This window comes from Phascolarctos cinereus, unplaced genomic scaffold (genome assembly GCF_003287225.1).
Source record: "Phascolarctos cinereus isolate Bilbo 61053 unplaced genomic scaffold, phaCin_HiC Scaffold_726;HRSCAF=1367, whole genome shotgun sequence".
NCBI lineage: Eukaryota > Metazoa > Chordata > Mammalia > Diprotodontia > Phascolarctidae > Phascolarctos > Phascolarctos cinereus.
In genome coordinates, this window is record NW_027556098.1 from 284,709,228 (window position 1) to 284,724,359 (window position 15,132).

Sequence of the window (15,132 nt, forward strand, 5' to 3'; positions counted from 1 at the left end):
CGTGAACTACTTTGTGTGATGGTGCCAAAACAAAAAAAAAAACCAAAAAAAAAAAGAGGAAGCTAAAACAGATCTAAATGCCCCACTGCTGGTGACATCTCCAGCCCACTGAAAAGGGAAATCATCCTGAAGGGACATTTGTCCCATATAAAATGTCCCCTATTACCTACCCCCAATGTTAGTCTTCTCAAATGCTACTCATTCTTCAAAATCTAAATGCTGTCCCTTCATGAATCTCCCCTAGGTCCAAATTAATAAGTATTAATGAAAATGATAAGCCAAGCATTATATTAGACATTAAAGGATACAAAGACAGAAATGAAGAGGTCTCTCCTTTAGCTGTCTGACAGCATTTTGTTAACCTCTGTGGGGTCCAGTTTTCTTAATTTTAACTATAGTTGTTTGTCTATACTTTCTTGCCTACTAGACTGAAAGGATCTTAAGATCTTTGTATCAATCACAGCTCTTAGTACAATGCTTTGCACACTGTAGGACATTAAATATTTATTGAATACTAGTTTCAGAAAATGTTAGTGGTACATTGACCAGGAAATTAAAGTGCACTGTGGGAAATTTTGTCTTTAACCTGTAGTAAAGGCCATCCTGTGGAACACTGATGGGGAAGGGTGTGTGCCTGTGCTCTATCCCTTTTCTGTGGGCCATGAATGCTGCGGGCCCTCGCTAAAGAACACAACCCACAGTAGAGGTCAGGGAAACAGTCATGCACGTTCCATAGAAGACCTCCACAGAGGGGTCACACATAGAGATAATATTATTTTAATTAGAAGTTAAAGCAAAAGACTTCCTTTAGGAAACATGCACGACTGACCTCACACATCTCCTTCAATTTTCAGAACGGTGGGCCTATGAACAGCTTGAGCATTGTGTCTTCTCTTCATTTCAACATGAAACATTTTTTTCCCCTGAACTTAAAACCCCCCCAAAGGGAGCATTTCCATAGATTCAGAACACAAAAGAGGATTGCATATGAATCTCCATTTTATATATTTTTTTAAAAAGTTTTTACTTCCTTTTGAACCCTTTTGTAATTTTAAAATGTTTCAGTGGATTTTTTTTTTGCATCATTATTGCTAAACATGTTAATTTACCTGTTGAATTTGATGTATTTCTGTGCCAAATTGTCTAGCCTTCCTTTGTTCCCAACAAGAGATTCATTGGATAACTACTCCATCCCTTCCTTTATATTTGTGTATTCTTCTTCTCATGTGTCCCAGTTATGAGAAATAGCAGGTTTCACCCCTTTCTTCCTTCTTTCTACTCTAGCACATTCCTTTTTCCTTCCCTTCTCTGTCCTCTTTAAACCACAAGAATAGAACCTATCCACCCATAAGTACTCTTATTTTTCTTAACTTCCTCAACACCTTATGAAGACATTAAGACTGGGGGAGGAGTGCTTGTTTCTTCTTCCTCTATTAGAATAGTAGCACCACATCATCATATAGCTCCTTCCAATTGCTCAAATTTACCTAAATTTCTCTCAACTCGTGTTTATATTTTGAAGTCCCTATTCCACTCCAGTCTTTTCATTAGGAATGCTTGACAATTCTCTGTTCTATATCTATTTTTTCACCTGTAGGATTATACTCAACCTCGCAAGGCAGGTTATTCTCAGTTGTAAGCCCATATCTTTTGCCTTTTGGAATATTGTTCTAAAATATTTTGTTTATAGTAGAAATGACCAGGTTTTGTGTGGTGCTGACTGTGGTTTTATTCAGCCTGCTTCCAGTTCATGGAAAGGTAAGCCTCAAGTCACCTAGTTTGGGTCCTGCCTTTTCACAGACACATTCTGGATGAGTGACCGTGGGTAAATCATCTAACCTTTCTGTGCCCCAGACATGTCTCTAAGCCTGCAAATTGCAGAGCAGGTACTGACTTGCTTTGGTAGAGGGAGTTTTCCCACCTGGAGTCCACCATATCAATGAAATTACAGTGCTGGTCCAAGTACCACCTGGACCATCAAAGGACTCACTGGCACACTAAAAGGGAATAATGACTATACATTTAAATTTATACAATAAATTTTATGTATTTTGTCCATAAAGAATTAATGCAAATATCACAAAGTATTTTAAAAGTCTCCATTATATTGATGGGCCAGGAAGAAGAGAGGAAGAAAATACTTCCAGGACATTTGATGACATCTTTTAGAGCACAAGTAATCATGAAAGATGGAACCATGGCAACCAGTCTTACTCACCTACAAATGTTCATTAAGCAAATGAAAGGCAAATGTCAAGGGTTGGTTTTGCCAATTTTATTGAACCAATAAAATTCCTACTAATAACAATGAAAGAAATTTCAGCAAGTATAAATGTGATACAGTTTAACAAACCCCATTGTTCCGTACCTATAAATAGAATTTCAAAATGTCATAAAAAGTGCAGATTTATGAATTGTTGTTAACATGTTAATACACAATTCCTTTATTTAAAATGTTGTTTGTCTCGACTCTCACTAACAGTTCCTTCTGCATCTGGTCAAATAATATTACCATTCTCCCCCAAAGAAATTCAGACTAAAAGTACTAGAATATTATACTCCAACTGATCTGTTCATGTCAGTTCATAGTCAGTTACAAAAACAGAAACATAAGAAAAAAACAACAACAACAACAACTAGTAATGCAAAAAGCTTGAATGTTCCCCTAAGAAAATATCTTAACTGCTGACTCATGTAGTGGGCACAGGTTTTGTAAAGGCATATCATTAACTACTACGTGAAAGTATAGCAGGGCTTGTTTTTAGCAAGGGCAACTTGAAAGTGGCCGTTTATCAAGTTTGCTACTTTTGGAATTAAAACTATAAATATAAGACTGATGTTTGACATTGTATGTGTGAATCCTAAATTGTATCAATGGTCTATTTGTTAAAAGCTTATTCTAATTTGAAACCTTATGTAGTACAATATGGCAATCTTACAGATCACACCATCTGCCTCACATTAGCCCAAAGTCACGTGCTTCATAAAAACAAATTTAAACATTACAGTAACAAAGCACAGGACTACAAAGGCAAAACATCACAGCTTCTGATTACATTGGATAAAAAGTACCAAGGAACACAAAAGATAATTTGTATTAATACTGATGAATTAAAGAATATAGGATAATAGACGTTCACAGCATGCTACATCTATTGCTCACAACTTCTGGATAAAACCATGTCTAAAACCAAAAGTCAAGAAGTTGGCAATCTGATTTTGATTTGCATATCAGCTACAAAGTCTTAATATATACATTCATTGTTGTAGCTGGTCCAGCAAAATCAGCAACAAGAAGAATTTCAAGTTCAAATCCTATCATAAGCTACAGGATACATCCAGTTCTACCATGATCAGGAAAAGTATTATCAGGTTTTAAGAGGTTAACCCAAGTATTGAGGCAGCAGTCCAGACTTACAAGACCTATTTCTTTGCCTTGTCTGGACTGCGTGTGGATTGCCTGTCCTATCAGCATAAGGAAAATTCCTAACCACCATACAGTTTGCTTTCTGTGACTGTCCTATTTTGGATAGCATAGGCAATAAGGAAATGTGAAACAACAGAAAGCCAAGGGGGGTATAGGAGGGGGGAAAAAATCACATTTTTCTCTTGTGACCACAAAACAAAACGATTTTGTACTGAACAAAAGTCCAGCCTATTTTCATTTGAGAACATCTCTAAACATTTAACTCACACAATTGACAGAACCAGTGAAATTCAGCAAAGAAGTTGTTTCTCAACATTACAAAAGAAAATTGTTCACTTAGCTGTCCAACTGTCATTCCTTCTCCACCCTACCTCCTACTTCTCCCTGACTGCGGCATCTTAACCAAAGGGAGGAAATAGCCTAATTAATCTGACATGCAATTATATGTTTATGAAGAAGCCTTATTCAGGAAAAGATCTCTAGCCAACATCAAAAGCAAGCTTCCTAACATGCGCAGCAAAGCCAGTCAGGCTTCACAAGTAATACTTCCTGTTAGGAACAGAAAAAATAGATCTTTCTCCTTAAAAGTAGTGCTTGCATATGCTCTGCTGTGCATTCACCTTCAAGAAATTAAGTTGACAAGTACAAGAAACTCCAACGTTTGAGTAAAATTTCAATACTAAAACCATCATCATCAGATTTTTCAAATGCTCAAAGTGTCCTATGAGCTGCAAAATAGTTAATTTGTTCTAAAGGCCATTTTATCGTCTGTCCTATTTCCAGGATTTCTACAGGCACTGAAAAGGAATCCACATCCCAACAATGTGGGCTTTTTTGTTTGTTTTCTTCAGTCTGTACTTCATGGTGGGACATCCATAATAGGCTTAAAATATCTTATGACCTGCTTTAATAAAAATAAGCTCCTTAGTCACTGTTAAATCTTTCTCCCTAAATAGGCCAGCAATTTGTTCCTGGCCTCTTGAAGTCTGTGCTTAGTGCAGTGCTGGGCCCATAGTAGGCACTTAATAAATGTTTGCTGACTGACTTACTTGACTTTTGTCAGAGTGAGTTCTTCCTTATTGAGAATGAATAACATCCACAGATTACCACAGGATCATGTTTTATCTATACTATAAAAACATGGTGGTTGTTCTTCTGCAAGTGAGACATAGTCACATTAAGATAAACTGTAAGTTCCTTGAGGGCAGGGACTGTTTTGTTTCTCTCTGTATCCCCTAGTACCCAGCATAATGTCTGGCATGTAATAAATGCTTGCTTAGTGAATGTCCATGCACTCCCCAGACTACTTCATTTAGGAATTTTACACACAAATAGCTAGTCTACACTGCAGCAGGACTCTCTTCAGAAGCCCTAAGTGCAAGAATCCTTGTTGATGACACTGCCTGAAGCCCTAGCTGGAGAAGAAACATTTCACAGAGCACTGCATTCTTGCTATACAACACGTTTTCACATAGAAAAATGGTATAACTTTTTTTTTGTAAGAGAGACAGGAAGTGAGAGGGAGAAAGAGAGACAGAGACAGAGAGAGAGAGAGAATATGAATTCCCAGGATAGCTCAAAGAAGTCCATTTAACACAACATGTAGCTGATTTCACGTGTATATGTTACATTATGAGTTAAGCAGTCTTTTGTGAAATAGCCTGAGATCTTAAGCACCATAATTCTATGAGAAGAAGTGTTTTCCATTCCACACAACCAAGTTAATAAATGAATTTTGGAACAATATACTTTTTAAGATGGGGATTTCTCAAATCTCCAAAAGATAACATAATAAACTGGGTGAATGGGGGGAAAATTTAAGTTCCTATTCTAATGACATATAAGTGTCAGTGTTTTTGCCCTACTGTTGACCCCTGGAAGGATGGTGACTTCAAATCCCTTCAAAATTCTGCACTGTTGAAGTATTTCAAGTTCTGTGTTATATATGAGTAAGATTCCTACTTCAGTAGAAGATAAAAATCTTTTTAAAAAATATACAACCTGAAATTTTGTACTCCTGAATAACTGGTTACCTCTTTAAAAAGTAAATCCACAAAAATTCTGGACACTCATGGTTAATACTCTCTTCAGAGATGAGGTAGAGGAGAAGAGAAATATTGGCAGGTTGGGATCTGTAGGGTCAGGATACATTACTGAAGTGTCCAGAAACTTTAATCTGGTGCTTCCTAAGACAAGGTATGGTGTCTGGGACAAAGTCTGGGTGGTGGGACAAATCTGAAGACAGAAGATATCCGGGTGGTGAAGGGATTTAAGTTTAATGGAACAAAGTCATTTTCTGGAAGGATGAAGACAAGTAGGAACTGATGGCTCTAAGCAGATGGCTGGTGATGGTGTGGGGACTGGATAGGCTGGGCGAAGCAGGTGAAAGGCTGAGGCACTTGGAAGAAGATAAAGCAGGCAGGAAAGTTTAAGATTATATATGCATGTAGGAGTTCCCACACTGAAAATTTTATTTTTGTCTTGCATGCACTCTATTGAGAACAGACATAGACTAAGAATTATATTCCAAATGCTCCCTGAAACATTTCCAAGTCCAGGCAATTCTGGATAGAATTCTTTTCTCACATGGTTCTACTACAGTACTTCCATGTCCATAACCTGCTTCATTCTCTGTATTATTTCAACTGCGCACACTCTGCTACGTAAGCCAAATGAATACCAAAATGAGCTCCACATTTAACAGTCACTCACATTCTGTTGACTGAGATGAATACATTCACATTACAGTACTGTCTGGGGGAGAGACTGCTAAATTTGAATCCCAGATTCCACAGGGGAAAGAGAATAGAGAAGATTCTGACCATAAAAATTACACAATTTAAAACTTAATCTGAATAGAGGAACCATATGTCTCTTTTTTTGAGTAGTTTTTGTGGCTTAAGCTATATCTATAAAAGTACTCTATTTATATCATTTACATTATTTTCCTGTTGCATACTTTTTACTCTTGCAAGACCGTATCATTTGCATAAGAAATTTAAAAAGTCCTATTTGATAGAGAGGAGTTTAAGGTCTTGCTTTTCCAGAGAAATAACGATTTACAATTTTTCTTTTAAACAAAATAAGCTCATTTTACCACCAGAGTGCAAAATCACTTCTATAATATGCACTGAAATTGAATCTTTTTTTCCTACTGATGTGTCCTTAAAGCTTTAACAAAAAGTTGCTATTTTATATGCATGCAGACTGCCTCAAAATGGTGACTGACTATATTGTTTTCAATTATGCTCATTAATTGTTTTATTTACTGAGGCAGATAAAGAGAAGATTTTGTCAGAGAAAAATCGCCTATGGGGTGAAAAAAAAAGGTGGCTGTGGGACAATGCTAATTGGCTTTTTAATACATTTCAAATGTTAACCCTCCCAGGAAACAATTTAAAAAAATTAAACAAGGGGATATAACTAAGCCTAAGCTACAACCTTAGGTTGTATGCTTTGGCATTCTAAAGATACAATGAAAGGCAAATGGTTTCCCCCCAAGATTCCACCTTAATTGTCTTTGAGCCTCATAAAGCATTACAAGATATAGCTGTGATCCTTCTGGGGGTGTTGGCTAAGAACTTAATCAAAGAGGTGCAGTTAACAAGTAGCTCTCTCTCAAAGGCATCATCCCTCCCTCCTAATTATTTTATGAGTTAATTCAAGGTTTATCTGATCGGAAGATTCTCTTCTATCTGCCTAGTTCCTTCATCTAAGCACTCTGTCTGCTTATCAGCTGAGGGTCTTGACTTAAGATTTTACTGGGGCAAACTGGGATAGCTGAGCATATGCATCAAGGGACTGTTAAAATGAATTTTCAGAACATAAACAACAAAATTCAAGGATTCACATTCACACGAGTTATTTTTTTTTAAACTTACATTTGCACATTTAAGTTTGGCACAATGTGAGCCCAAGGTGTAGGTAAGCATATGGTATAATCATAGCTTTACACCTATTCTGAACAAATGTCCATTTTAAAAATATCCCATTTGAGTATAAAAGCTATACTATAAATCATTACATAGTAAATTCAATACTCTGAAAAAATACCACCCTGGAAAACCGCATCAGAATTTCGAGTTTACAATATATGCAGAAAGGTAACAGCAAACTTGTAGTAGGTAATATGGCATTCACCACTTGGAATGCTGTGCATGTTGCATTATAGAAGGTGCTTTGGCACCTTCAGAAATCAATTTCTCTAGGCTGATTCACTTTGAGGTTCACAATGAAATAATTTTATTTTCTATTAATAATTCCACATCTGCTTTCCCCATCACTGACAAGACGAATGCTGAGCTCAAAGGAAACTCTGCCAGACAAGAGATCGAGTAAAGGCACTAATATTTCCATAATCCAAACTCTGGATACTTCAGCTTCAGGAAAGAAAACTGGTGGTTATATTAGTTACCTTGTTTCACACCTTGTTTTCTAAAAGCTCCTCTGATGATCTGTGAGAACTCCTCCCTTCACATCTTTGAAGTAAAATTTTTTATACTACAGTACAGTTTATCTGCAACAAAAGTGGGGCCACCAACTGAAGGAACTTCAGTTAAAAAAATATCAAGAGTACTAGGTATCCTCGACTTGAAGCATCTACATCGCTAAGTCAAACTGACATTTATGTGGTCATCTGCCTCTTGCCATTCTCCTGAATAACTTAGTTAATTGTGTATATGTGTGTATATATTTATATATGTGATAATGAATAATGTCAAAATATAGCCTATGTAATTAAAAAAAACACAGAAGAGATTCTGGTATGCAGTTCTTTGAATAATCTCTTTAAATAAACCACCCTGTCCTCATAAAAATTTATGATTTTTCCTCACAAGGAGGATTTCAAGCAAAAGTCTGCAATCCCCAAATGCAGATCTTACATTACATTTACAATCATTTTTTCATTTTCTTATCTGGAACTAAAAAACAAACAAAAAAAACACCAGTCTAATGTCTTGTCACAGCAAAGGGATGATGAAATGGAAAGTGGAGAACTGATTTTAGTAACTTAGGGATCCATGATTACTGCATGGGAAAAAAAATTAGTCCTACTTAAAAATGAACAAAATGAAAGCCTGAAATGAAATCTCCATGGATAATCTGGGTTTTCATACATTTTTCATGAAAAACTGAAAATTCTTTTAGAAAGTTTGTATACGTAAAAAAAAAAATCAAGTCACCTTTAACCGAAAAACACTTAAGCAGTGCGGTTGTGTCCTACTGGATAGGTGTGAGCATCTCTTTAGGCACTTCACTGGTTCATCAACACAACACAAAGTAAAGCTATAAACACAGAAATTTTGTGCTCTCTGAAGATAGTCTAGTCAAGCAAAAAAAAAAAAACCCCAAATGCTAAAAGATGACTTTTTTGGCAGCTAACTTCCCCCCACTTGGATATTCTCCGTTGTCTAAAGAGCTTTTTCTGGGGAAGGGGATGCTTTGGCATTTAAAGAGCAGATTGTTCAACTCCAGTAAGGTAAAACAGAAAAGTTAAGCCTTGTGCAATAAAGAAATTTGACTCAGAATTTCTTTATGGCTATACTTAGAAGGACACTTTTGCAGTGACATAATAGGGGGAAAGTTGGTGGTTTTAATAAAAAAAACATATTGCACTTTTTTTTGTTCACTCACATTAATGCATAGAAACACAATTTTTACCTTTGAATAAACTGTTCAACTTATTAAATGAATGAAAATTATGGGAAATAATTCCTAAAGACCTAACAGGAAAAACATATTAGCCTTCCTTTGCTTTTCACAACAGAGAAAAGCAGTATGAGAAAGGAAAAATGTGCAAAGAAAAACTTTTTGGTCAGTCTTGTGTGTATGAAAGTGTCCAGGTGCCCACTAAGTGCACGGTAAGCAGCACTCTTAGCAAGCACTCATGCCTTCAGAAGACTGAGGGTCACTGTCAGTGATAGAAAGGATTGTGCATAATTCCACTTTAATATGTACATCTGAAATGGAGAACTAAAGCTTCTGTTGCACAAAAGAAAGGAAAATGGCTGAATTTGGCATTTCAGTAGCATGCTAGAGAATTCATCATGATTAATTTCACATTAAACTGTGGACAATGGTTGCATCACATTTCACGACATCACCAATAGCTGTAGAAAAACCAGTGCCTGACAAATAATCTCCTGGAGACAAAGAAGCACCCAGCGAGCAGCAGCTCGGCTCCCCAGCACATGCTTTTCCTCTGCCAGCCTTAGGACACAGCATTAGGATCTGAGAATGGCCAGATGGGGACATTCCTAGCTGGATTCATTCCAATAACCTGAACAATGATGGCTTCAACAGAACATAAGCGCTTCTCCTATACTTGAAGAAAACAAACAAAAACACAACACACACACACACCTCAAAGCACTAAAGTTAAGCTTTAACAAAGCAGGTTCATAATTTGTAACCATTATAAAAAAAAATTCAACTAGAAACGATGTAAAGTAGTGCTCCTCAGTGTTATGTTTGCTATCATTAGTAATGTTAAGCATCAAGAAAAATAAAACACATCATTGCACATGACAGCCGCAAAACAAAACACACGGCTAAACTTGGACACTAGAGAATTGAATCATTTTTTGATGCTACATCACAAGCAGCTTCTGGTGCGTATCTTCTGTGAAAAGGTCTTCCACACATCTGTGACGTGGCGCTTTCTCTGCAGTGATGCTTCAGGTCAAGTGACGAGTTATAGCGCGAAGAGCGTACAGAAGTTCAGCTTGCATGCGGGCTTCCATTAAGAGCAGATTTACATGAACCTGAAGGGAAAAGGAAAAGCACAGTTTTTCTGTTAGTAGTATGGCAAGCAATCTGCATTCATTTTCCATAAATCTGATTTTTGATTATTAATAGAAAGAGGTTTCCTAAACATGTAAACACAAGTATCTGTATATTTTCCATTCTTCAGTGAAACCAGGACATTTGTAGAAAGACATACCTCTCTCAGAAGAGTCACATTAGCTTTGCCTAAATATAGTGAAACATAAAAGGTTCATTCAAAAATTTCAAATGAATGATTGCTGGATTCCAAAAGAGGTTATTACTCATAGTAACATGAACCTACAACCAACTTCAGTTAAGAACAACAAGCTAAACAATAAAACTCAATTAAAGGTATCTCTGAGTTACTAAGGCTTTAATTACTTGGTTCTGATTAGTCAGAGAAAGAGCAGATTCATTTTCACTTGAGTAGAGCTTTCTTTATGTTACTTTTCTCAATTATTAGGCTATACTCTTAAAGATTTTATCAGCCCCTAAACAGTTCAGAATTTGGGTGGGGCCAATTTAAGTAAGACCTGTTGCTTACAGATAGCTTTGTCTACCAGCAAATGGGCCATAATACTTACATACACAAAGTGATACTTCTAATTTTACATAATTAATTTATATAAGGTACATTTTCCCACAATTTGCTTTCACACTAACCCATATAATTTCCTATTTTGTTATTGTTCTGAGTTGTTGGAACATGCCTTTTCTTTCAGACTGTGTACTTCTGTTTGTTTTTAGAAATGCTAGATTTCTTGCTACACATCTCTCCTTTCTCTAAAAAGCCAAGACAGGTATTTATCTAAGCTGCTAAAGAGCATCTAGGACTTTCTTTAGAGATACACAGTTCCCTCCAGTCACAATACATGCAAGAATTCTTATAGGGTGTTTTAGTTAAGTGCTTAAGCCTTTTATAGATGCTGTCATATATTAATATGAATGTTATACTGAAATCTATCTTAAAGTGCTAAGCAAACACAAGGTTTCAAGTAACTAAAATAAATTAATATATTTCTTTTAAAATATCTCTATATTATACTTCTTATTTATTCTGACTGGTCTTCTTAATCACTAAAATCAATGAGTTGTAACTGTATTCAAATCATTTCTCTTTCTTAGCTTACAAGATGTTTCTCTAATTAAGAGGTGATGGATGCTCTTATTTAAAAACACAGAGAAAGGTCTACTACACAGAGGGATAAACTAGGAAATGCTAGATCAGCTAACAGTACCAAGCACCATCATAAAGAAATGCTCATATATGATGCTGCTTCTTAATTTTTCTGGCTTCCTTCAAGCCTCAGCTCAAATCTCACTTTCTTGAGAAGACCTTTTCTGCTCTCCCTAGCTTTCCCCCTACAGATTGCCTTCCAATTATTCTGTATTTTTCTTGTATGTATCTAGTTAACTTACATGTTTCTCTCCATTAGAATGTAAGCTTTCTGAGGGCAGGAACTGTTTTTCCCTGTCTTTGCAGCCCAAGGACTTTGTTTTTGTTTTTTGCTAGGCTAAGTGACTTGCCCAGGGTCACACAGCTATTAAGTATCAAGTGTCTGAGGCTGGATTTGAACTCAGGTCCTCTTGACTCCAAGGCTGATGCTCTATCAACTGCACCACCTATCTGCCCCAAGCCCAAGGACTTAAAAAACAGAACTTGGTGCATAATAAACGCTTAATATAAATGTTTAGTGACTTATTAACTGTGCTTGAATAACACTATTGATATTTTGGTATTAATTAAATTGTTCTATTTATAACTAAATGATCTCTCTCACTAATGCATAACTTAGCCAAAAGTAACTGTATAATCAAAACTGGTTTACCTCAGATCCACTGAATTTTGTCTAATGGCTAAAGAGTTAATGGAACACCTTAAGTGTGAGATGCTAGGGTGGAAGGTTATTGACCACTCACTGAACAAAATATCTCACTGGTTTTAATTTTTAGTTAGAAATGTTGGTTTCTTTAAGTGTGTATTTTGAAGATGGCACTTCAGGAAAACTTGCAAAAGCAATTGTTATCCTACCTTTTGTGCATCCACATCTGGCAGAAAATATGACCAAGAAGCTAAATAGTGAATCAGATGCAACTGGAATTTAGCAGTCAATAAATAAGCTTACAAAACTTTGCTCTCAAAGTGTGTAGAGTTTTATCTGTCTTTTTTTTTTAAGATAATTAAATCCGCTTCCTTTACTGAAATAACTACCTCCTCTTACCATCTTCACATGCCATCTTTTGATTTTTTTCAAATTTTGCATGGTACCCAGATATATCAGTCACTTAATTTTCCTGAGCCTCAGTTTTCTCATCTATAAAACAGGTTGAACTAGTTGGCCTTTGAGGTTGCTTCTCACTCTAGACTTGGAATCTTAGGATCCAGCACAGCAGATTTTCTTACAAAAGGCTTACCTTTTCTGAGTGTTTGAACTGACGCCAATAACTATCATACATGCGCTTGGTAGTCCTCTCGGGATAGCAGGTCACTGTCTTAATGTAAACCTTCAGGCTTCGTTCAAGTAACTGATTAACTTCTCCATAATCATAATCATCATACCTAAGCATTTGTAAAATGAAAGGGTTGGATTAGTTCATCTCCAAGATTCTTTCCAGAGATAACATGATTACAATTCTACTTTTTCTGATTTCTACATTTTAATCTGATTTTTTGGTTAGAAATCTAGAATTTACACTTTAATTTAGAAATCTAGGATTATTATAGAAAGTAGAATCCAACCATTTGAATTCTAATTCCACTCTAAAAAATTTTTGGAAAAGTTAAGGAAAGCAACAGCATGATTTATGGAGTGTCAACATGTTATACCTGTTCCTGACTGGAACGAACTACACCTCTCCATACGCTGCTTCAAAGCCCAGCTTAGAAATCATATTGTCCAGGAGCTTTCCTGATCAGTAGCATCCAACACTCATCGGTTCATTGCTCTAAAATCCCTGTGGCGTTTGGTACTAAATTAATTTGTCCCTATGCATAGAGTCTGTAACCTATGAGCTCTGAGGGTAGAGAATATTCCTTGTGCCTCTTCCATGGCCTTCCAAATAAGATGTAGTTGACAAAATCCAATATGCACTGCGTGTCACTAATACAGTCATTCTTCCAGGACATTTTTCCAAATTTCATCCATTCCCTTCCAACCAAACAAAAATTGCTGATCCACCTTCTCCCCACAGCATACTTATATACATCTTTTACACATACATTCACATTAAAATACAAACATTTATTTGAAATAGAAAATACACTCCACATTTTCAGCATTAAGTTGCTTTTGTCAGGAACCCACAAACAGTATCTTTTGACAGAAATTTACTCTTTATATCTGAATATTAAGTCACACAATTGCAAAGCTAACTTCAAATGCATTTACCATAATTCACCTACCTGATTCCAAACATACAATGAACATAGTTAAATAAAGCTCTTCGCAGCATGGTTGTATCCACATCCTCATGAGTGGCCATAGTGTTGTAAGTGAGATTGTAGACCATCCTGAACTTTTCATCAAGAAGATGACCGATATCAGAGTAAAGCCTGTTAACCAGGGAGAACCCATGATTTTCCCAGGTATAGTCCTAAAAGAATTAAAAGTTCAGATTAAAAAATTTGTGTTGTCTCAATTTTTTCTGTTTCCCCACAAATAGCAATAATTTGCTCAGAGATAATTTGAAATTTTACTCTCTAAGAATTGACTTTCATAATTAGCATATTTTCTGATTTATCAGGACCATCTAGTAAGTTTCCTGGATTAGCCCCAGGCCCAACTTGTATTCTCCAGGACTTCCTTAGCCAGACTAGTACCAATGTTATAAATTTTTTCTTTCTTTCCCTCCCACTACCCTAGGAAAGGGAATTCAGTTATTTAAAGTACTTTTCCATTGTACATATGAGCAACATCATTTGTTTTTGATGATCAGAAATACCTTAAAGAATTTGCATTTTCTTATTGGTGCTATCTCATTTATGCTTTATCTATGAAGGTGTTAAGTAAACAAGAGGTCAGAAAGGTTGACTTTCCATTAGGTTCCTGGCAAAGGAAATAATGAGTCAAACACTATCCTTTGTTAACCTGCAACCAGTCTAATGCCCAAGACTATACTAAAGCCAATAAGGGAAGGGCCTTATACTAAATGCCCAATTGTGCCTCTTACATAGTTAGTACTTAATAAATGATTGCGGAGTAGGAATGCTTGTTGAATTTACTTAATTCCTTTATATTTAAATTATTTAAATTTATTTTTCAACATTAATTAAAATAGTTAAACCACAGCATTCTGATTTGCTCTAAAGAAATCATATACCTGAGCTCGGAATGTTGGCAAATGCTCTTCTCCTCGTCTAGCAAAGTCTTTGTACCCAAAACCAGGATCTTCAATATATCTGGAGACATCAGATGTTGAAACTATATCGTCATCAAAAGCTGAAGATAATAATAACATAGGGCATTAAAAAAACTGTAAGTAGCCAAGACCTGAACTCCATTTTCCACACTTCAACCCTTCAATGTCATTTTTGAAATTGAGCTCCTGACTTCAGTATTTAAACATCTACTGTTATAGTTTCTGGGTTCAATTTCCCTAATAAATACCAACAATATTTAGTAACCACGTATGTAGGCCAAAGATTTTAACTCAATTGAAAAACTGAAATAAGAAAGGTTACAGGCAAACCTGCTGGTTTTACTGATGGAGAAAAGAAGAGAATCATCTTAAGGGAAAATACATTCATTTATAAGGCACACGTGTCTCATTTATACTTATTCTGCATGGCCACAGAACAGTCCAAGTTACACTGAGTAAAGTCTCTATAAAGAAGCTGGATAGCTCCTTGTCAGGGCATTTAAGAGAGGTCTTATTCTTCAGGCAGAGCTTGGATTAGATGACCTCTGAGGACCTTCTAACTTTTATATTCTTTGTTC

At 36.0% G+C, this 15,132-nt stretch overlaps 1 protein-coding gene across 1 annotated transcript in view; it reads right to left on the reverse strand.

The window, feature by feature from the left end:
* Window positions 1-2,260: 2,260 nt before the first annotated feature.
* The window catches only part of SESN3 (sestrin 3), an 85,222-nt gene continuing 72,350 nt past the window's right edge, over window positions 2,261-15,132 (reverse strand). Inside the window, exons 7-10 of the mRNA XM_021000605.2 lie at window positions 14,516-14,634; window positions 13,599-13,789; window positions 12,611-12,755; window positions 2,261-10,191 (exon numbers count right to left, since the gene is read on the reverse strand). Coding sequence (XP_020856264.1) covers window positions 10,105-10,191; window positions 12,611-12,755; window positions 13,599-13,789; window positions 14,516-14,634 — 542 coding nt within the window. The 3' untranslated portion in view covers window positions 2,261-10,104. The remainder of the gene's footprint in view (window positions 10,192-12,610; window positions 12,756-13,598; window positions 13,790-14,515; window positions 14,635-15,132) is intronic.